Below are 24,038 nucleotides of genomic sequence, written 5' to 3'. Positions count from 1 at the left end.
TTACATTCACTGAAATAACGTTTAAGGAACTGGAAATAGAAGGAGAAATAAAGATTTGGCATTTTATTGTGAAAATGACAGCTTTAACGGCAGCTGCAGAAGATTTCACAGCTACCCCATTTTTCATACCTTCGAGCACACTGCAGGGAAAAATCAATCCTTCTCATGAATCATGATTTCCACAACGCCTTTTTTGTGAGGAAAAACTGAGAAGAAATAACACTTTTACAAAACACCACAGCCTTTTTGTTCGCTGCTCGTGTATGGATTGAATCACCGGCGTCTGAAATGTTGACTGCAGACTCAGATCTGTGCCAGACATCAAACGCTCCGTACATCCATCCCTCATCCATGACATGACAGGTCAGGCTGCGATGAGTTCACGTCTTTTGCTTCTCACTTTGGCAATAGGTGTTTCCACTGACATATGGAGAAACTGCAGCTTTTTACCAAAGATATAGGAAAGGAAACCATACAGTTCAATTTTCAGACCACAGCTACACTTCCCTGGATATTTTTAAAGACTGAGACTTTCTGGTGTTTTTAAACCTCTTGTCCACACAGTTTTCAATTATATTCTTGTCTTTTAAAAAAGGAGGCACATTGAAAATGTACTGACTAAATATCAGAAAGTACTCAATCAGTAACACTGTTTATTTAAAGAACAATCTTTCTCAACATATTGTTCTCTCACCTGATGTGAAGTTATCTAAGATTAGCTACAATGCTTATTTTTGTATTACTGTGTGATGTTGTGCTGTTTGATGCTTTATACTTAATTTTAGTTGTGACGATGTGTATTTCTTAAATACTTTGTATATCTTTCACTCTAAAATATGAATCTGAATGTGTTTATTGTTGCAGAAGCATTATTAGCTTTTCCCAAATGTTTTTCAAATTTGTCATAGAAAATATTATATTAAAAGAACATGAATTTGAAAACTTAAGAAACTAAAAGACAGGTAAATAAAGCTTGTCACTTTTAAATTTTAATGATTTAAAGTAATTTTTTGCACTGCTGTTAAGGCTCATCTTTTGTGGAATATTTTTTAACAAATTTAGGTCAATTTAAATTCCTACAAATACATCCTAAATTTTTTTTTACCTATCCCCAACATCTTGTTTATGGATCCATTTTAAATCCACATAAAGGAGGGTATTATTTATTATTTTATTTTTACTAGTCTTTTACACCGCAAAAGTATTAAGAAAATCAAGGAAATGAGACTAAATAAAGCAAGACAAAAAAAACCTTAAAAAAAAACCGTGATGAATAATGTAAAGCGTTGCTTTAGAGTCATATAAGAGTGTTCATACCAACCTGTTTTTGTATTCTGTTGTATTTAGTCTTATAATAAATGTGGGAGAGACGGTGTTGGAGGAGCTTGAAACCTCACCGGGGCATGATAACACCTTGACAATTCAACACACATGTGCTGCGGCGTGCTGGGCCTGCAGCCTCAGGGTAGAGCCTCAGCCAGCATGTGGAAGAGGTTTTCCACTCAGCTGAATGCCCAGCACCACCAACACAACTGCCCCGGAGCCAGATCGAACTCTGTGGGATTAAACATCACGGCCAGCTGTGGATTAACACAGTTTACACCTCCTCTCCGTGCAGGTAACACCCACACCTCCTTGGGGAGGTCCAGCTGGGCAGGTTTAGCAGTGGTGCATGCAGATTTAACAAACTCTTTAGGACAAACAGCAGAAAGGAAGACGGCTATCTCTCAGGAAGCCAGGTTTTGTTACCAAAAATATTATATTTACAAAGAGTAAATTCAATTCCATTACCATAATGTAATAAGAATGAGATAATCTAATTGAACCTCACTGCAAAACGCTTGAACAACTTCTCGGGGCATTTTGTTTCGTCCTCAGTGAGCTGAGACTCTGTGGCATTCAGGATTTTCTCTCACTTCCTGCCATCGATCAATCATTTATGGGAAGGGACACTATCATAACAAGCTCATGATATCAAAGCTTGGGACATCTGTGTTGTATATGTGAGTGTACAGAAAATGTCTGTCAACGTCTGCTCCCCACTTGACAAGTTTCTTTTTACAAGCCTTTGTTTCTCAAATATATATGAAGCAAGCTTTTATAGACATTCACGTGCATTTCTTCACAAAGCTGTTTTAAAAAGCGTTTATGTTTATGTGTATTGGCTCAAAAGGAAAGAAATGAAAACCCAGTGAGTATTTTATGTTGTAAGAGCATCTAAACAGTTGTTTAGATGCGTCGAGGCTAAAATGGAGACAAACGTGGTCTAAAAGTGAAAGTTATGTAGGCATCTGGAACCAGATTTAGACCCCATTCACGCTACTCCAGATGTTTTTAAAATCTCACATTTTGTGTTGTTTTTGCACCTCCCATATACACACAAACAGGTTTTGGTGAGAAGATTTAGGATTTTAAAAAACTGTTTCTAAACGGAAGATTTTTAAAACTCACTTTCTGGTGTAGCCATGGGACCTGGAAATGCAAAGCTTTTTAGAAACCGTAACATAGCAGCCTATTTTGCACACTCCCAACTTCTCTTTGTGCTCTACAAACTAAAACAACAATGGAGCCATTTTTAACATTTTTTTTCTGCGTCTGTCTTGTTTTATCTTGATTCTGTTATTCATAAATTTTAATTGTGTGCTGAAATGATTAAAAACTGAGAAGAAACTGTAAATAATGTTAAAAAAAACAAACATATTTTAGAAGAAGCTTTAGCCAAGTTAAGAACATTTTTTCTCTATATTTTGATATGTTGTTAATATGGACATTCTCTTTACCTAGTGATGTGGCAGGGGTATCAGACTAGTGTAGACAGAGAAACAACCAGGAAAAAATATCCATTTAAAAGATATCCAAAGTAGTGCAGTCGAGTTCTTAGACAGCAAATATACGCCTACATTTAGCCAAGTTTGGCTTCAAAAGAAAGGATTTGTCTATGTGGGGGTTTGAAATAAAATCTACAACCACTTTTTGATTATTTGAACTAAACAATCACAATAAACTAAACTAAACAATCACATCATGACACTTTCACAGTATACAACCTTCTACGAGTTATGAGTACACTTAGCTAACCAAGCATGGACACCACTGTATAAAACAATGTGTAGTCTATATGTGCAGCATTTCAAGTTAAAAATCATCATTGTTACACCCAGTCTAGGGGTGGCCAGGACATATCATGAAGGTGTTCTGTCTTCTGCACAACTCAAGCAGCCACAAAGACAGGACTAAGATTTTGAAAAAAAAGTGTGATTTATTTACAAATGCTTGTGTGATTTCCAACTTGAAGTTTGAGCAACATCAGGATGAGCCAAGGCCAATTTTTTTTTTTTAAATTAAAAAACATAAACTAACTTATGATTTAGTTCACTTACCTATGTACAAAAATAAAATTAAACAAAAGATAATTGCTTACCTTCCTGGACTAACAAACACAGGAGAAAAGGATCGTAAACTAAATAGCAGCTCATCCCTACAAGGTCCTCACAAAACTATTGTCAAAGTAACTAGTTGGCTGACGTGGCGCAGCGGATAGGGTGTGGCTGGTTGGGATGTGCAAAGGAACCGAACCAATGTCTTGACTTCTGCAGCTCATCTGTATGCAGCACCGTCTCATCAAGCAGCCAGTCCCCGTTCAGCTCATCTGTGGTCTTGGACCAATCGCAGCTGGATTACCTGGACACTGATTAACATACATCAGATGCACACACACAAAAAACACCTTATAACAGCAGTCATAACAATCATACATGCCAAAAGATTGCCACTTTTTTCTTACACAACATCTTTGTCCATTATAATATCCCAAAGGCATCGCTTAGCCAGCAGACAGCCTGCAAGTTTTTAAGACATGTTAAATGTAACAATGTACATAAGTAAAGAAGTAAAATTCATCTATGTAGTACTTTTCATAGATAAAAATCACAGTGTTTTACAATAAAATACAAACAATGCAGAACAAACAGTATATAGGTGTAAAAGTAAAGATAGATTTTAACAAATTTTGATAACTATAAGAATGCGTCTGGTTTCTTGTTTTCATTTACCAGTATAATATAAATGTCATTATTTTATTTTTAGACTCAATATTAAAACACAGTCTTTGCTGTACAGAGCTTGAATCAATTATTTTTTTTACAAGTGTTAAATTCCCGGTTGGTGTTCTCTGGGATCACTTATAGACTTGGATTGTGTCTTACATATTTTCAGTTTAAACAAAGTTATAAGGGTTAAATTTATTGGACTAAATGTAGTCTAAATTCATCCAGAGATGTTCTTGTATAAATGAGAATTACGACTTGGAAAAGGAAAGAGCAAAAGGAGATGGCCCGAGGGTGAGAAGTGTAGCTCAAGTCAGAGAGAAAAGAAGGAAAGCGGAATCAACGCAAGAGAAGAAATATGAAACAAAAGAGAAAAAATACTCAAAAGTCAAATGAAAAGAACAGAATTAAAACAGGAGGTGTCTGTTCTTTTACCTGACCAGGCATTGTGTTTTTTTTTTTTCTCACAAAAATTAGCCCGAACCAAGAGTGCTGACAAGCGAGCTGGTGTTAAACTGAGGTGGGCGGAGCCTGATGTGCAGTTGTGGGGTTTGGCCTGCCCTCTGACATGACCCTGTCACATGAGCGGTCACACACTGTAGGCCTGTTAAACAGCTCAGCTCCAGGTAAGACACTGATTTCATCATCTGGAACATTTATTTACACTCTGCACTTTATTGGATTTTTTATCTGTTATGCCCATTTTCTGATTTTTACTCATTTTATTCAGTGTTTTTCTACCAGTGACTTGAATATAAAACAAAAAGCTCATCTTATATGGCACAGTTTGATGGATAATATCTGAAACATATTCAGGGCTGAGTGGCATAAACAAACATGAGAAAAGCTTCAGATTGTTTAAAATTTAACAACAGACACCAAAAACACTACGTTTTCTAGAAATCCACCTGAACAATGTGCTCTCAGAGGCCATTCAGCTGCTCTAAAGGACTGACAAAAAACAGAAGCTCATTCATATTCAGCACATAAAACACAACGCATTACCAAACCTATGATTAGGACTAAAAGTCACATGATAAATTACAACAGTATCCGAGTGGTAAAAAATACAACAAACAAAATATAACAACAAAACAATCTATCCAAACTCAGATGTATCTGTATCATTGTAAATATAAAATTTTGAAAGAGTATGAAAGTTTCAGTATTTATTTATTGACTCAGACTGAGTACAATATTATTTCCTGTACAATTAAAAGCCTCAACACTACAGAGACCATGAGTTTAGTTGTGTTTACCTGCTTTACAGATGTTGAATGGTGCTTGAACTTTCTTTCAGTATTGCACTGCCCTCAAGTGTTTGCAGCTGAAAGCTGCGGTTTGTGCTAGAAAGAGTTTTCTAGCAAACTGTGTGAGCTACAGATAAACTGTTCAGATTAAAACAAACAACTTTAACCTTTGAGCACAACTGGAATACATGTGTTACAAAAAGCTGAAACTATTTGGGCCTGAAAAGCTAAAAGTAAAATTGCCTTGCACTGTATATTACAATTATAATTCTAGTGCTGTTATAATCAGCTGTTACACTTAACTTTTATAAAGAACTAGTTATGTATTTCTGTTGAACATTGATTAGCACCTTAGCTTTTGTGACAAAATAAAAAAACAAACAAAATAGGTTTAAAATGTTGCAGTAAATAGTTTAGAGTTTAGAAGATTTCTGAAATAAATAATGCTAAAAACTTATTTTTCAATAAAGTTCATTAGCTTGTTTTAGCACAGATTTAAGATATCACGCCTAATTATTTTTTTCTGGGCACTGACAACCAACTGAACAATAAATACCACTATTCTGTCTAAACATAAAGTTTCTAAAAGATACCCACACTGCTGTAATGCATCAACAGGAGCTTAAATGAGCTGAGGTGGTCTTCATTTTTGCAACACCAGAGCAGGAAAAAAGAGCTGAGATTTGTGAAAAGGAAATTTAAACTTGATGCTATTTTTTACAATTGGGTAAAAGTAAATGCCAGCCAATTTCTTAATTCAAACTTCACAGTGTTAAAAGAAACAAAAACGCTTTGGATAAAAAGAAGACATCTTCTACAAAAGGAATCTATAACGAACATTGGGGTTCACCTGAAAGTTTTGCCATAACCCTCTCAGTCATGTTTAAACTGTGTTACAAACTCTCCTAAAACTGGAATAGTTTCACACCAAGAACAGGTACAAGAATTTAAAAAGTAGTAAATGTTTTTGGGTTTTTTTTTTTACTCAGGGCAGACTGACAAGTATCTATTTGTTAACCTTGTGAGCTTTTGGCCTAACCACTATAAAACCATTTATGTCCTTAATGTTTTTGTTGTGAAGCTTATGCTTGTTAAAGGGTCTAACTTGAGACCTTGCAGATACTGGCAACATGTCACTGTCACAAAGACTTTTGTCATGGTGGTTATTAATTGCTCATATTAAAGCTAAGTTCTGAGCAACACAGAAGGCAAAGTCTGCATTAATTATTTGCTTAAATGAGGGGTCTGCAACCTGCGGCTCTTTAGGCCCTTTGTAGCTTTGGACAAAACTATCATAGAAAAAAATAATCTTCATATTTACAACTACAACAGAAAATCCTGGTTTTAGCAGTTTTTAGCAGTTTTTTTATACAAATATGTGAATAAAACATCTGTGACAAAAGGATGCTAATAAAACAAGAATAAAAACATTTTGCACTAGTAGTTTGTTAGCCTGTTAGCCACTTTTTTAACCCTAAAATTCCAGCCACACAGGGTGATTTGTCTCTAAAAAATGTAAAAAAAAATAAAATAAAAAACTCATTTCATGCAAGTTGCTGAGAGGAAGAAAACAAAGTACAGTTTTGCACATATCAAAAACTACTTTATTGCAATCATTGAAATGAGGCATTCATCACAAGAAATTTAGTAAGTCACAATTTAATAACAATTTATTAAATGCAAATTTAGCTTTTTTATTTATTTTTTTACTTGAGCTACAGTATTTACTAGTTTTTCATAATTATAAAGGCAAGACTCCCATGAGCTTTCAAAGCTCAGAGTTCATATTTTATGAAAATGAGTTTTGTGTCTAAAACTGCCAATAAGGGCCAATTATTTATTACAGATCTTTATTTTTATGATGTATTAAATAGTAGTTTATATATGTTGTATTTATAAAATGCTTAATGAGTTGTGTTTAAACTTCAAGTATGTTTTGTGGCTCTGAATAAGTTTTATTTAGTAAGTGGAAATTGCTCTTTGATTGTAAAGGTTGCATACACTTCACTGATGGCCATACAGGAAAAAAATAAAATAAACAATTAAACATTCTCATGAGCCTGTGTTCTACCTTGGAGGCAATGGCCCATGGGATTGTTAAACTCAGGAGCGTGTCTATGAGTGGATCTGGTGGGGCCGAGGCCCACCCAACACATTTATTTACATTTGCCGAAAATTACATGGCATTATCTAGCAAATACTGAAAAACTTATGTTAATTTTTATGATGGACTATAACTTTTCACACTGTTCAGTGGAAGTTCAAGGACAATAATTAACCCAGAATCTTAAGTTTTAAAATGTTTTCATTTGTTTAAAATAATATATATGATTTTATCACTTTAAATAGTTTAAGCTCCTTTAAATAAAAGTATTTGTTTTAAAATAAATCTTGTGAAAACACTGTACCAGACACAGGTTTTTGCTGCTGTTTTGGGGTTCATAGGATGAATAGTTTTGGACCCACTGTAGTAGAAAACAGGATCAACATACAAATAAAAATTGTTCCAGTTTTAATTTATTTACAAGCTGTGTTAATATGGTGGCCCTCAGACTCAGTCAGGCCCACCTGGAAAATCATCTGTGGCTCCGCCCCTTGGGTAAAAGGTTATTCCTCTAGCCTCCTGCTGCAGCAGCTGGCTGTGGTACACTGAAACACTTGTTGGCAATCATTCAGGACAGATGATTAGCATCATCTGTCCTGATTTAGTTTGGTCTGATCTGTTTCCCGCAGTTAGCTCATGTAGTGTGTGGGAGTTGCTGGTGGAGGGCAGGGGGAGTTCTCTTCACAATGCTCCCCCTGACAGCTCTCTGATTTGTCAAAATTAGAATCAGAATACTTAATTAATCCCAGTGGGAAACCGATTCTGTTACAGTTGCTCTGTGCAAGAGTATAACAATGGAAACATACAAAGAGAATCAAAGAAAATATATAGCATATATACACTTGAGTGAAAATAAAGGAAAAAAGTAAAATAAAGAATAAAAATTGTAATTAAAACTAAAATATAATATATATAATATGTGTGTACTGTGCATTCAAAACTATGTGAAACTGTAATGCAAATGTGAATATGTGCATATATTGCTGACAACATAAGCAATCCAGTGTGCTAACAGAGTCTCTGACACTCAGAGGGAGAAGTTGTATAGTTGGATGACCACAGGCAGAAATGACTTCCGGTGGCATTGTGTGGTACACTTTGGTGGTCTCAATCTTGCACTGAGCATACTCCTATGTTTGACCAGCACAGCATGTAGAGGATGGATGACATTGTCCAGGATGGCATGTAACTTAGATAGCGTCCTCCTGTCTGACGCCACAGTCATTGAGTTCAGCTCCACCCTGACAATGTCACTGGCCTTGCAGATAAGTTTTTTGAGTCTGTTGGCACCCTCAGTCTGCTGCCCCATTACACAACAGAAAAACAGGAGGGCACTGGCCACCACAGTTTCATAAAACTTCTTCAGCTTAGTCCAGCACATGTTAAGGAATCTCAACCTTATTTGTAGAGGGTATCAGTCTTCTTAGCTCAGTCCAGTTTATGGTCAATGAACACTCCTACTAGGAGTGGAGTCTCCTAGGTATTTATAATCCTCCACAATGTCCACAGCGACCCTCTGGATGGAAACAGGGATCACTGGTGTCCTGACCCTCTTCAGATCCACAACCAGCTCCTTTGTCTTTCCTGCAAGTGGTTTTGCTCGCAGCATGTGACAAAGTTACCAACCATAACCCCGTATTCAGCATACTTGCAATTGCTGACACATCCAACTATCGCAGGGTCATCAGAAAACTTGTGGAGATGGCAGGACTCTGTCTGATAGCTGAAGTCCATGCTGTAGAGGGTGAAGAGGAAGGGAGAGAGGACAGTCCCCTGTGGGGCCCCAGTGTAGCTGACCTCTCTGACAAACAGGTCTGCAAGCGCACATACTGTGGTCTGTCAGTCAGATAATCTCTGCTCCCTCTGGCTATACAGGAACAAGTGGCAATTCAGTGTTAGCTGTTAATTTGGCTATTTCTGTAAAAGTGCCGCTGCTAATAAAATTTCACTGATATGTAAAACAATGTTTATTTGATTTTTTTGTTCAAGTTTGAAGTTTCTGTTGAAGGTAAGTTGTTGTTATACCCTTGAGCTACCACTGGAGGGGGCTGCAGCCCAGGCAGCACACACCTTCCTGCACTAAAATGATGGCTGGAAAAACAAACAAGCTGTGAACCTTCCCAGATGTGGAGGTACAAAGGTTTGCTTGAAGACCTTAACCCTTTAATTTTAATTTTTTTTTTTTGTTTGTTTTTTTGTTTTTTTGTCCATTTGTAGAGCTAAAAAGGTGAAGGGATTTTGAGCTCAGTGAAACAAAAGTGTTAACAGAATTGTTAAACTTTTTGAAAATTAAGTCATTTGCATAACTTTAGATAGTCACAGAAAATGGGGCATGTTAAAGTGACGTGTTACAGGGTTAACCATTTTGGTTTCATAAATTGATAGGAGTTGAACAGCTGTAGCTAACATGCAGTATTTACATTAATAGTAGCTTTGTGGTTTTATACTTGTAGCAGTAGTATGATGGGAGATAGCACATGAAATCAGCAGTACTTGTTTTGATTGTGTGTAGAAGCTGTACTGTATACAACAGCAGTCATCACAATGTAATTACAAACTGTAATAGCTTGGAAAGTAGAAGTATTTAAAGGATCACTTTAAAAAAGTAATACTTGTTTTCTGTTCAGTTCACATGTTAGGAGTCTGGCAGGAGGAAAGACATTCAGCTGAGATAAAAATGAGCAGTTGTCGGTGAGTAAACCATAAAGACGTAAAAATTAAGCAAACATGATCCTTTATGTGTCTGTTTATTGTCTGTACACTTAGAGAACATGCAGGACAGTACTGTAAAGCGTTGACAGGTCAGTAAATAAAGCTTTACACAGACTTGTTTAAAAGAAAAAGACCAAAAAAACTACACTGAACTGTCACGGAAGATGCTTCTTTGTTATATGTACTGTGCAGTTTACACAAACGTTTGCACTTCTTTCAGATTAGGTATTTAGGACCACATTTATGTTACAAGCCATATTATTATGTTTCAAATTAATACTAGTCAAATTTGATAGTTCATAATCATAAATACAACAGTCTTTCATCTGACTCAAACAGCAACTAGAACATCATGTTTAGCTCTAGAGGATGGCAAACATTTGTTGGGCTATATGAGAAAATATTGCAGCCAGACCCAAATCCTCTCCAATGGGACTAATATGCTAAAGGGAGAAGTGGAGGAGGCCAAAAGAATTTTCGAGAAAGGGTACCAAAGGACAAGAAATAAAGAAGGAGTCTGTGTTTGAAAAGACAAATGCTCATAATAGACACAGTGGGGAAGAGTTTACAGAAGTCAGATCTGCAAACAATCACAGAATTTACTTTGCATAATTGTCACAGGACTTAAGAATAACCCAGTTACACTGAGATACTAAATTAGAAAATTCAAAACTGAAACAAAACATGTATAAACAAAAGTAGTATTCCTTCAAGGAATGCATAATATCAAATTGTATACTTAGGCTCTGAATGAACTTTGTCTTGTGTTTGATTAGATTAAGAAAATACATTTTACTGTGTAAATGCAATTTATTGAAGGGACATCTACAACTGATTAACTTTTGGAGTCATCCAGGATCACTGTCACAGCTAATCATCCATAGAAAATTATAAAGATGCTATAATGCAGTCAATTTTACAAATATTGAGCTACAGTTTGGTGTAGTAGTTGCTGAGAGTCATTCCCAACACATACTATGAGAGCTAAAAGATCATGCAAGAGCTCACAATATTATCTATGATTGCACATAACAGTGTTTTCAACATTTGACTTAAAAGGTTAAAACTCATAGTTTAAAACTCACATTTCCTTGGAATGCTACAAGGAATGCTAGGCCTTTTACACATTTATCTTATTTATTTGATAGTAAGACAACAGCAACATAGCAATATTTAAATTTTGCAAGTGACATGATAAAAGAGTTTAAATTAACTTCACAAGTGCAATTTACATTCAGTCTAAAAGTGTGACAAACTAATGTTAATCTTGTTTGAAGTTGAAGTTTGAATTGTTTTTTTCTTAGTGGTCACAATGATGCTGCTATATAATAACTGATGAAGTGAAATCTTATTATGATTGATTGTTATTTTGTTCACATGAATTGGTTTAAGACTATATATTTCTACTGTTCTGTATGTTTGAATCATAAACTTGTCAGTGATAACATTTTTTAAAACAGAGTATTAACCTGAGATAAATGGGGCTTTATTCCTAAAAGGCAATTATGTTGTTGCAATACAACTATAGAAAAAAATTACACATACCAGATAAAAACAGATTAAATAGTTATCATAAAAAGTAATTAAGTTTATTTGGTGGGGTTGGCATATGTGTACAATTTATATTAAATTGAAATAAAGGGTAATAACTAATGCCCTGTTGTCAAATAACTGCAGCCTCTGTGTCAGGCACCTCTCATCCCCACTACAGTCAAAGTCTCCATCAGCACATTTCCAGCTTGTGTAAACACAATAAAAGCAGGGGCCACTCTCAGGCCTTTTATTTAGTCAGTGGCTTTCAGAGCTTCTCTCTGAAACTAAAGTAAAACTGGAGATACAAGGACTGGCTACAACAGAAATATTAAGAGCAAATGAGTTAGTTTCATTGAGCACATGTCAAAGTGCAGGAGTCTGTCTGGCGAGTTATTGATTAATCGGACTACACTTGCTGGTTAAAAGGAAGTTTCAGACAGAGGACATATGTTGGCTGCTGTCAGCTGAGAATCAAGACTTTAGTTTATCATTTGAGGTAAGTCTTAATGTTTTGTCATGAATGCAGTTTTTCATTGAGCTTACTCTGCTTGTGCGCTCAAAAGGCTTTTTGTCACGAGCAAACTCTGTTACTAGATAAGACTTGCTCAGGAAAAACAAGAGATCTTATTGGTTGGGAAAGAAAACCTTCATTTGACAAAGTCAGAATGGGCTGAGCAAACAGTGTATTTGTTTAAGGTGGTTAAATGTTTATTTGATAAGGGGAACACAGCCAGTTGTGTTTCTGTTAGATTAAACATTTATAGTTTGAATTGCTTTTCTAGTTTTCTGGTGTTTTTTGTGTCTGATAATATCAATTTGTTTCACTGAAATTTGATGGGTTCTTCACAGAGAGGGGGCTCATTGTGCAGAGATGGCTATGGTGTGCCTCACAGACTTTGAGGAATATGCTAAGGAGCATCTTTCAAAGGCCACCTGGGATTATTACGCAGCCGGAGCCGACGAATGCTGCACCAGAGATGACAATCTGCTGGCTTATAAAAGGTTCGATGGAAGACAAAAAACACAGACACCCCAGACATTCATTTTACATGTTACATACATGTACAAAAAGTGTTTTACACAAAATTCTACTTACATGTCATTATCAACACATGCCATGTCATTTTGAACTGCGGCAACAAAACCAACAATAGAACAACTTTTATGAACGCTCTGCTTCATTACAAGCAGTATACACAAGCTACAGGCAATATAAGCATAAGCTATAGGAAATTTAACAAACAAAACTACAAACAAAATGTTGCAAGCAGAAATCAGTAGCCATAATATCACATTAAGATCATTTGAGTACAAAGCTTTTTTTGAAACTTATTTTCAACAGATGTTTGGTTCTGCAGTACAGTCTGCGTTGTGGTGATGGCTCATAATGATTAACTAACTGCTGCATGGTTTCTCCACCCACCTGTTGAGACAGAGAAACTGTTTTGAAAGTTGCATCACTGCTGGGACAAAGCTAGAGAGTCATGATTTTTATTTTCTGCCTCGACTTTTTCTCCCTTGGCTCATTGTGCATTCCTATCAGCTATCATAATGTCTCCATGAAGTCCAGCAGACTGATTTTCCTGACATCCACAGTCACTGCATATGCTTCAATAAAACAAGCTTGTTACTCGGGATTTGTTGGCTGCTGAGATTGGTTCAGGCTGTACAATTTCAGGTCCTGGAAAGATGATTACCAGATGATTTTATTAAAATCATCCAGTTATTACATGTCAAATCTACAGTTGAAAAGTATCTCAAGGTGTTAAAGCAGTGCCCTTTATGGCCTAATAATTAGTCCTTTAACTCTCTCAGGCTCAAATTAAGTTTTAGTAACAGGAAAAATCAGATATTTGGGGAAACTATCATCTGAGTAAAATAAGGCTCATAAAATATGAATGTGGAGTAATTAGGTATATGCAATTTGCTGTTGCAAATCTGCAACGTCTGCCTTGAGAGGGTTAATAAAAAGGTTAAATAATGATACTGTGTGGTTGATTACTGTAAATAGACTCCATGTCAGAGCAGTAGTTCAGTGAAGCTGTTTTGTCAACACAAAATGTCTCATGAAGAACTGTGATGAAGATGAAACACTTCAGCTTCTTCTACAGGACTGAGAAAATAAGAGATAAATGGTGCCAGTAAGTTTTAGTGTTGAAATAAATGTAAAATCCACGTCTGCTTCGCTCACGCCAGCCTTGCTCAAGCTGGCCTCCTGAACTCTGCTCCGCCGAGGATGGCGCCCGTCCGCCAGACGCCCCACCACGTTATTTTTGTTTTTGAGTACCTGTGTTTTTCCTCAGTCTCTTTTTTCTGGCCAGTTTCTTTGTTTCTTTTTTTTTCTTTCCTGTGTTTTGTTTTTTCCCCCACCACCCTCCCATGCTAGGCTTTTTTTGTTTTCCGTTGTTGGTTTTTTGGAACGTTGAGGGCCGTCCCTTGATACTGTCGGGATTTGGATTTTGGTTTTCTGTTTGTTGTCTTTGTGTTTCTGTTGGTGTTTATTGTTTATTGTATTCTGTTATCTTGTTAGTTTGGTTCAGGTTCTTTCTGTCTTTGTCTCTTGTGTCTGTGTTTGTTTCCGTGTTCCTGGTTTCCTTCTCCGTGTCCTATTTTCTTGCCTTTGTTATTATTTAGTCTCTGCTGCCACGTCAGCTTTTTGTTTTGTTGTTCTGTTTTTTTTTTTTACTTTAGTAAATTAGTTATTTAAAATGAGTCTGCGCAATGGGATCGCCTTCATCTCTACGGATCCTGACAATTGGGTGTACAGCTGCAACTGCCTAACTATTAGAGTCAACCCTATTCAAGATGGCCGCCACAGCTAAGCAAACACAAACTGTCTGTAATGCAGTCAATTTTACAAATATTTAGCTTAATTTGACTGAACTGACTGGTGGGGGTGGTAGATAACACTCATCTCCCACTTATACTCTGTAAGTTAACTGATTGCGCGAGATCATTGTTTAAACTTTAGCCATTAAATATTAATGTCAACTTTGCCTGTCTGTTAACAAAATATCTTGTGAACCACTGGATATATTTTAATGAAACATCCAGAAAGTAATCACTGGGTGGTGAGGGTGTAGAATTACATGAATTTGTACCGTGTTGGTTTGGGACAGGTGTTTTGGACGAGTACATGAACTAGATGACGAATATTTCAGTCACAGGTGATCACCACTCCCATCTGAGCACTTTGAAAAACACTGTGGCAAGCCATTTGTATATTTATTCAATATTTGTGACATTAAGCCTTTTTTTCCTCACACTTGCATAGTTTGAGTGTTTCATATTTTTTATTAAGTATTTTTACATTGGAAGATGTTATTCAGTTCTGTGTTTCTTTTTATTTTGCATCAAGTCCAGGTCCAAAAAAATAGAGTCCAGTTGCTTTTGATTTAACTTGCTCGGATTAAAATGCTTGAGGGTCTACATTAGTATGTGAGAATGTATAGTTTGAAGTATTATATGTACCATTACAAGTATCCCTGTAGTTTTGCGTTATGAATGAGCCGATCCAATGTTTATTTATATGAAATGATACAGATTTTGATTTACTGTGAAAACAAAGGCCTCATGCTTGAAGAGCTGTGTATTTCACCTACTGTTGCCTCCTGTACAGCTTCAGATGGTCATAATATGGCTTCATTGAATCTGATCACTGATTGTTTATGTCTCTACACTCAGGATCCGTCTGAGGCCTCGTATCTTGCGGGACGTGTCAGTGAGTGACACACGTACCACAGTGCAGGGGACAGAAATCAGCTTTCCTGTCGGTATTGCACCTACAGCATTTCACTGCCTGGCCTGGCATGAGGGGGAGACGGCTACAGCTCGGGGTGAGTATTGTCTGTAGGTCTGTGTATGTAAAATATTGCGCAAGAGTATTAAAACACCCCTTGATTCTATATACCCTGTTTAAAAGGAGCCAGACTTTTTTGTAATATTCTACAGTGGTCTTAAACAATTGTTTTTACAAAATTCTGAAAGTTTGTCAAAAACAGTATGCTTTTTTTTTTTAAAGCCTCCTAACAGAGACTTTCGCACGATTTTAGCATAAAGGGATGAACCTTTGCTGTTCTGTATATATCAAACAACTTAGGAACAAACCAATGTTAAACAGTATTTTTCAGTATTTAGTTACTAGTAGCTTGTCACAAAAACATATTCCTCACATTCTTTTAATCAAACCTGTAAAAATGCAAAAATAAGTAAATAAAAATGGTTCAACAGGCATAGAATGATGACAAAGCTGGGGCCTTGTGTAAAATATTAATAAAAAAAAGAATACAGCTATTTGCAAATCTCATAAAGCCATATTTTATTTAAACAGTAAACATATTAAATGTTTAAACTCAGACATTGTACAATTTTATGGAAAAAATATGGTAATTTTCAATTTGACGGCAGCAACATGTCTCAAAATAGTTAGGACAGGCCCACTGTGAAACATCTCCTCTTCTTTTAACAGCTTGCAAATATGTAGGAAGTAACCAGTTGGGAGACAAGTTGCTGTGGAGGGAAAATGAAGGGAAATATTGTCCCATTCTTGTCTGATGTAGGATTCTTGCTTTTCAACAGTCTTGGATCTGTTTTGTTAGATGGGAGCACATGTTGTTCTAAAACCTTTATAAACTTTTCTGAATGGTGCCCTTCTAGTTGTGTAAGCTGCCCATGCCATAGACACTAAAGCACCCTCATACCATCAAAGCAGTATGGGGGGTTTGAACTGTGCACTGATAACATGCTGGTTGGTCTCCTCTTTAGGACAAAAAATGTGGCATCCATGGTTTCCAAAAAAAATTATAACTTTTGATCTGTCTGACCACAGAACAACTTCCCACTGAGTCTCTATCCATTTTAAATGAGCTTTAGTCCAGAGAAGATGGCAGCAGATGTTGTTCACATCTGCCTTCTTTGGATAATAGCTTTTGTAGATGGCACAGTGAACTGTGTTTACAGACAGTGATGTGTGGAAGTGTTCATGAGCCCATGCAGACCATGACCTGTTTACCAGACAGTCCTGATCATGAAAGATCCCCAGTAAAGAGCAATTCCATCCTACTGCTGACCAATCACCTGCCTCTGTACAACATGGAAGCTCCTATCCGGCATCATAGCAGCTAAGATGAATAGGCATATGGGTCAATATCCGAATAAGGCACAGCAGGGAATTTGCACCAACACCAAAGGAGCCAAGCACCAACTAATGGTTGACAGAACTGTAGTCTGATACTTTAAGACCAGACGCAAACCTATTCACTGCCTGGATTGACTACAAGAAATCCTTTAAGTTGATGCCACACACAAAGAGTTTGAGAAACTGTACAACATGAGGTGGAACCGCCCATGTACAAAAATATGGCTTCTTTCTGGGGAGGCCATTTTATGTTTAAATTCAATTTCATCTACTGCTGTTAAAGTTTATGTTATATAAACCATCATACAAATATTTTTTACCTTTATCAACAAACTTCTGCTTTATAAGTTTAATAACCAAGAGCTAAGTGTCTTTTGCAACTCATTAGGCTCTATTTTTGAGATAAAAAATAATAATTCAGCAATGATGGTACTACAAAGTAAACACTAGATGGCAGTGTTGCAAGCAATACATTGTTGTGAGGCTTTGAGAGCTTGTTTACTCATACAAACACTGAGTGAAGAGTAACAGTTTATGCACTTTTAATGAAGTAATCTTTAGCTTATCAGGTGCTTATTCAAACCTTTATTCCAGTAGCTGAATGGTTACTACATAAACTACATACTGTGTTTTCAACTTGTATTAGCTGGTATGACATCAATGTTACATGTTGTGTTTTTGTCAGCTTCTGAATGTTTGACTGTCTAATAATGGAGTATGAACCATGCTTGCGGCTGAATGATAAAGTTGTAGGCAGAGTCATGCATGTTTACTGTTTTAATAGGCTCATAAGCGGTTACCACAGTTAGTCTGAACCTTTAAAGTTTCCATGTAAATCCCAGCTTCCTGGTTCACAGTAATTATTTCACCCTACAGCCACCGAGGCTCTCAACATCTGCTACATCACCAGCACATACTCCACCTGCTCCGTGGAGGAGATCGTTGCTGCAGCACCAAATGGTTACCGTTGGTTCCAGCTGTACGTGTACCGGGACAGGAAACTGTCGGAGCAGCTGGTGCATCGGGTGGAGGGGCTTGGCTACAAGGCCCTGGTCCTCACCGTTGACGTCCCATATACCGGGAAGCGCCGTAATGACATTCGCAATCAGTTCAAGCTGCCCCCACACCTCAAAGTCAAGAACTTTGAAGGAGTATTTCAGGTAACAGTAGATATTTTTTTTAAATGTTTCACACATGGTATTAAAATACAGTTTGTGATAACAGAGCAGAAAAGAAAGAGAAGTTAAGGTAGTATTTAGGAAGTAAAACTGATCTCTAAACAATCTAGACAAAATCTAGTCAAGGTTTAATCTGAGTTTTCTTCAACAGTGGCTTTCTCTTTGCTACTCTCCCATAAAGCTCAGACTGGTGAAGAACCAGTGGTTATATTTACAGTCGCTACCATCTCACCTGCTGAAGCAGGAACTCCTTCAGAGTGCTCACAGGGGAGAAAAATAGTGAGAGAAACCACCAACACGTCTCTCAGTTTGTGAGGACGGTCTGCTCTTGGTAGATTCACACGTCCCATATTACTTCCATTTCTTGATGATGGATTTAGCACAGCTCCTGGGGAAGCTCAATGGATCCTTTTGGATCCATCCCCTGACTTGTACTTTTTAATAATATTTTCTCTGAGCTGAGTTAGGACAGTAACTTTAAAGGGGGTGAATATTTGTGCGATCACTTATTTTACATTACATGTTTTTATTTAATTGGTATATTTTGTGAAAATTGGATTTCACCTTGATGTTTAAGTTTTTTTTGAAAATGTTTTGTTAAGAAGGCCAATTTATATTGACCATGATTGATTTACGATAACAATAAAAGCATAAAACATCTAAAGGGGTGAATATGTTTTATAGACATCGTACATCTAATGAATGTTTGCTAGGTTTTATTAAACCCACCTATCCAGTGGTTCATGAAATAATTAGCTAACAGACAAGTAGAAAAATAAACACATAAACACACAGAGGCAAAAATCAGTTAAATATGACTTCAAATGCTATAGTTAGCACAACTACTTAATCTACTAAATAACTGTTAAAACAGTCCTTTAGTGATACTACAGGCACAGTACAACTTATTCCACTATAAGCAGGAGACTACTGTCCCAGAGGAGTATGGGATACCGGCCAACACCTTGGACCCCTCTATCAGCTGGAAGGACGTCTACTGGCTGCAGTCCATCACCCGCCTGCCCGTTATCATCAAGGGCATCCTTACCAAGGAGGACGCTGAGCTGGCTGTGGAGCACGGAGTTCAGGGCATCATTGTGTCCAACCATGGGGGGAGACAGCTGGACGGAGGACCAGCCTCGGTATGCACTGAGTACAATCTGCTCTACCTACTTCATGAAAATATTATGTTAGATATTTAATGAGAGCTGTAATCTGGTTATAAAATAAATAAAATTGCAATCCTGTAGGTAGTTGTTGTAGTAAAATGAGAGCAGTAGTTGTACTGATTACAGAATTAGCAGTAAAGCTGCTGTGAGGTGTTGTTACATTTGTATGATCTTTTGCAATTTGTCATCAATTTTCCTACTGTCGTGTGGACCCTAAACCTCTAAATAATCTGAGCAGCTACAGTCACATCAAGCTGTGTGGAGATGATCTTATAGTCTTTACATTTAACATGCTGCTCAGTCATTTGCTTTCCAAGCTCCTGAGACAACTCTGTCCTTAGCTATCTGTGCTCCGTGTTTTGTGTGGTACACACCATGATACCAAACAGCCCTGTGACTACTTTTCAATGTTTGACCCTCCTGAAGCCCTGTAAAGACAGAGAGATGAGGAGAAGTAGAGAAGCCCTTGTAACTGAAGGTCAGTTTGACCTGAAGGCCACGGGAGGGTTAAATAGGCAGACTAACTGATTACAAGATTGAACCCAAACTTTGGCATTTAAAATCTGTCCTGGCCATTAAAGACACAAGCTCAAAACAGTACTAAAATACAACACACATATACAAGAAAAAAATTTAGGAAAAAAATTACACCTGTCAGAAAAAAAAGGTGCAACAACAAAAACAAAAACATCTAAACTAACTAAAAAAGTTTAAACATTTTTATTCAGATGTTGTTCAGATATGTATTTAAATTGTTTAAAATGATTTAAACTCACTGTGAGAGAGGTGAGAGAGGTTTCTTCAAATTCAGCTGGTCTTGCAGCCGATTCCAGGAATGTTTATTTGATTTTCTGTCCCCCTCTATGTCAGTGCAAGCTCTTGTTACAGTTAAAAAGAACAAGTTATGTGAATGAACACAGTTAGGCATGCATAAAAATTACATCTTTGCAATCTAATAAAAACATGCAAGTTCCAGATGCAAGTCTTATTTTTTAGCCTCAAAAGAAAACAAGATCTGATTCTAAAGAAGAAACTATGTTTTAGCTAAGGTGTGGATGCAACAGAGTACATCACAGTATCATCAACATACTGTAAAAATGTAAATTATTGTTTGATCCTTTTTATCAAGGTTGTTGATGTATAAAGTAAATAAGAGTGGCTCCCAAACTCATCATTCTGGCTACACAGAGAAAGCTAGAAGTGATGTCTTCTGTTTTCATGTTGAAATCTGTTTGAGGGATCATTTTCAAACCACCCAACAGCATGTTCTGACAGTCCAATCCTGATATATGTTTGCTTTATTAAAGTATGATCCAGTGTGTTTCAAAAGCCTTGGAGAGGTTGATGAAAGAGCTGCACACTGTTGCTTGTCCGGAGCTACAATAAGAGTCAATAATTTGATGAATTACTTGACTTATCAGTACTTCTGTTTAACTCCTGACATCTTTTTTACATACTGTCAAACTAATTTTTCAATGGTAATAGTACTGATAGTATTTGATAGTCACAAAATGCAAACAGTACCAACTTGTGTCAAGGGAAGACGCTTGTTTCTTTCCACCTGTTCATTAAAAACAGTGAGAGTTTACAAAGCTCTTAAAAAAGAAACACCTCACGCTGTTCATTTAGAGCAGATACATGTCTAATTATTGAGCTGTGAGTGATGTTGATATTCCCTCTCTTTGTTGCTTATAGATTGACGCTCTGGCAGATATCGTGGACACGGTGCAGGGCAGAATAGAGGTCTATGTGGATGGAGGAATCAGGACAGGAAGTGATGTACTGAAAGCCCTTGCCTTGGGAGCCAGGTGTGTGTTCATTGGCCGTCCAGCCGTGTGGGGCCTCGCATACAAGGTACGACAAAGGTTTTAATCACTGTATGTGATACAGTGTGTGTTTTATTTTCACAGCATGTTATGGTGCTTTTTTAATTTAAATATATTACTGAGAGCCTTGTGTGGACTCTGGCTGTTTTATCTTCTGTTTAGCCTTAAACACAGATGTGAAGTCCTTGACAGCCGGATAGCCTTGGTGTTTGGTTAACTTGATAACCGTTTTTTTTTTACTGTAAAGCTACTAAAGTCAATACTTGAATAATATATATATAAAGGTATACTAAAATATAGCTGAAAAGTTTTCAGTAAGAGGTATATCTATGTCTTTAGCTGATTAGAGTTGATGATGATTTCCTAGCTAAAGTGTTACAGATAAATGGGTCTTGTGTGATGTCTCAGGGGGAGGAGGGAGTGAGGGAAGTACTCCAAATTCTCAACGATGAGTTCCGTCTGTCCATGGCTTTATCAGGTGAGTCTGATATCTGAGGTTAATTTAAAAAAACTGAAACGAATTAAATGTCTTAGTATTCCTTGAAGGAATGCATATCACCCACCTTATTTGATGCCAGAGTTTTAAACTTATATCATCTTAGAACAGGAAGGCTTTGGTCAAACTTCTGTACAGTAAATGGCATTGTGCATTATCTCGTGCAAGATTTCACAACATGTGTTAGCTCTTGGAGTATGTGTTGTGAATGACTCTCACCTAGTACCCAATCAATTTTTACCTCAGTATCTTTAAATTTGAGTTATAGTCATTTTTGTGTTTGCTAAGGTCAATTAGCTGAGGTGGCAATCTTTAACTTGGGTGACTCCAAAAGTTGTGGATGTACATCCAGTGATTATTTTCTGGAAATTTTATTAAACTTTGTTTAGCTGTTCATGGGATATTTTGCAAACAAACAGAATTGACTATACCAGTTAACGCTATAATTTTAGGCAAAGATGTGCAGTGTGTTGTGCTTACATTATATGTTGTGAATGACTCTCAGCTACTACCACACTACATTTTACTTTAACATCTGTAAAACTGACTGCGTCATAGTCATTTTTGTGTTTTATAATATCAGTTGGCTCTGGCAGCCATCTTAAATTGATCAGTTGTAGACATACATTTAATCAATACTTTCTGAAGGTTTCCTTAAAATCTGTCTGATAGTTTATGAGTTATTTTGTGAACAGACAATCAGAGTTGACTCTAATAATCAATGGAAAAGATTTTAACAAAGATCTTGCACAATATAGCTCTTGGACTTTGAACTGGGGATGGCGCTCAGTTGCTTCACCAAGTTTTATCTCAGTAATTGTAGCGGGGGATAATAAGCCATCAATTTAACCATACTGAAATATTAAATTTCTTTAATTCATTATTTTTTGTGTCATATTATCATTTCCCTCTTATAGGTTGTAGGAATGTCGCTGAAATCAACAGGAACCTCATTCAGTTTTCCAAACTCTGATGCTCTAGCAGGGGGCAGCACTGAGGGCAGGAATGGTGCCAGGTTAACCGGACTGAACTGACTCAAACTGTTATTGTTTAAGTAGTTTCTGAGATTATATTATGACAAAAAAAATAAATATTTACCTCTGAACCTATCAGTATCACAGTACATGTAAGCAACTTCTGTACTTTCAAAACAACTTACCAAATGCTGATTATATGAGTGACAGAATGTGGAGGGAGAGTTGAGTGTAAGTGAAAGATTAAACAACTGATCAATGAATGTGCTTTTGCTTGGAAATTGGAAAGGATGGAGGCCTGATTAATACAACCAACAAATGTGTTACGGTTACACTGCAAAAGTTAAAATGCTGCAAGCGCTTGTAGTTGAATAAATGCCTGCTGAGGTGAAAAAAGATTTGTTTCTGTCTTGTGCATTTTTTACAGTCATGGCACATTATTCTTTAGATTTTAGACTCAAGAGAAATTGCAGTCATTGTCATTTTAACCAGCAGATCAGATCAGATTTAATTCTGCTCAGATTGACGAGCTCGCAGCTAATCAGAGTGGGCCCAAGACCAAACCTGATTGCTGCCATCCTTAAACTACTCTGAACTTAAAAATTTCATTGCGGATGTTTGAATTCATCATCATTTTTTATGTTATTCCAGCAGAAATATTATGATATTCCTGCAGGAAATGTCCCAGGCTGCACTGGAAATGATACAGCTAGCTGTTGTTTCTACTATGTGCACTTCTAAATAACCATAAGGTTCTAAGTAAATAACCCTGTCATTTACAATTGACAGCAGTGTAAAATTGAACTCATCTTCAGACCACAAAAAAGACAATCACAGGATGAGCTAGCTAGCTTTAGAAGTGTTTGAGGACAGGATTCAAACAGTGTTTGCATGAAAATTTATAAAATCTTTGAGATTGTAGAGGTAATAAACTCTGGTTTTAGTCCAATGTAGGCTAGCCGTTAGCTCAATTCAATTCATTTCAAAAATCATATTAACCCCAAAGGGAAACTAGAGAAATTGCATTTCCTGCGAAAATGCAGTGTGAATGCTTTTTTAAATAATGAATGTTATTCATAACCTTATTCAGATCCCCTCTAGAGCAGGACAATACTTGGCCCTACCTTTAAACAGACATAAATATACTTCCTTATTTTTGAGATATTCAGCTGGGAGTGAGGCCTTCCACGTATTATTTGTAGACACCGCTCCAGCTGTGTTTTCGGCTTTGAGAAGGGGAAAAAAAAAAAAAAACACGTCTCCCCCAGACAAACTCTTGGCTATCTGCTATCTGTGTCAAGAACGCAGGGTAACTAGTCCAAGAGCGAGACCAAAACCAGACACAGAGACAACAGCTGAAGGTAAGTGCAATTTATTTACAGGTGTCCAAGGTATGTACAGTGCGATTGGTTCGTGGAGCGATCTGTGGAGTAAGAGGAACAGGGTGAGTCTCGGGTACCAATCCTAATATCAGCCTAGCACTGCACGATGGCTTCTAAATGTTCTTTTGTCCTTACAGATCCAGGAGGTGTCCAGCAGCGTGGAGGAGAAGATGGAGATGTTAGGTGATCCAGAGGTCGACAAGCCAGTATCCTGTCCAGGTGAGTATCCAG

At 36.9% G+C, this 24,038-nt stretch overlaps 1 protein-coding gene across 3 annotated transcripts; it reads left to right on the top strand.

Annotated features, from left to right (window-relative positions):
• Positions 1-4,564: 4,564 nt before the first annotated feature.
• hao2 (hydroxyacid oxidase 2 (long chain)) lies at positions 4,565-22,823 on the top strand. Of its 3 annotated transcripts, none has more exons than XM_017430133.3 (9): positions 4,565-4,672; positions 10,028-10,091; positions 12,495-12,647; positions 15,330-15,481; positions 17,659-17,942; positions 18,881-19,102; positions 20,825-20,983; positions 21,364-21,433; positions 22,369-22,823. In XM_017430133.3, exons 1-9 carry the CDS (start codon positions 4,615-4,617, stop codon positions 22,422-22,424), a joined length of 1,218 nt encoding a protein of 405 aa, XP_017285622.1. In that variant the 5' UTR covers positions 4,565-4,614; the 3' UTR covers positions 22,425-22,823. The 3 variants fall into 3 exon arrangements, with proteins under 3 accessions (XP_017285622.1, XP_017285624.1, XP_017285626.1); XM_017430135.3 differs by having other exon boundaries at positions 4,567-4,672; positions 18,884-19,102; XM_017430137.3 differs by lacking the exons at positions 4,565-4,672; positions 10,028-10,091 and adding an exon at positions 11,895-12,141.
• Positions 22,824-24,038: the final 1,215 nt, after the last annotated feature.

This window comes from Kryptolebias marmoratus, linkage group LG6 (assembly GCF_001649575.2).
Source record: "Kryptolebias marmoratus isolate JLee-2015 linkage group LG6, ASM164957v2, whole genome shotgun sequence".
Lineage (NCBI taxonomy): Eukaryota > Metazoa > Chordata > Actinopteri > Cyprinodontiformes > Rivulidae > Kryptolebias > Kryptolebias marmoratus.
This window is presented reverse-complemented; position numbering and strand designations above follow the sequence as displayed.

Coding starts and splice junctions, on each gene's coding strand:
- hao2 (XM_017430133.3), top strand. CDS start 4,615: ATGACCCTGTCACATGAGCGGTCACACACTGTAGGCCTGTTAAACAGC. Junction 15,482..17,658: donor GGAGACGGCTACAGCTCGGG/GTGAGTATTGTC, acceptor TTCACCCTACAG/CCACCGAGGCTCTCAACATC. Junction 19,103..20,824: donor TGGACGGAGGACCAGCCTCG/GTATGCACTGAG, acceptor TGTTGCTTATAG/ATTGACGCTCTGGCAGATAT.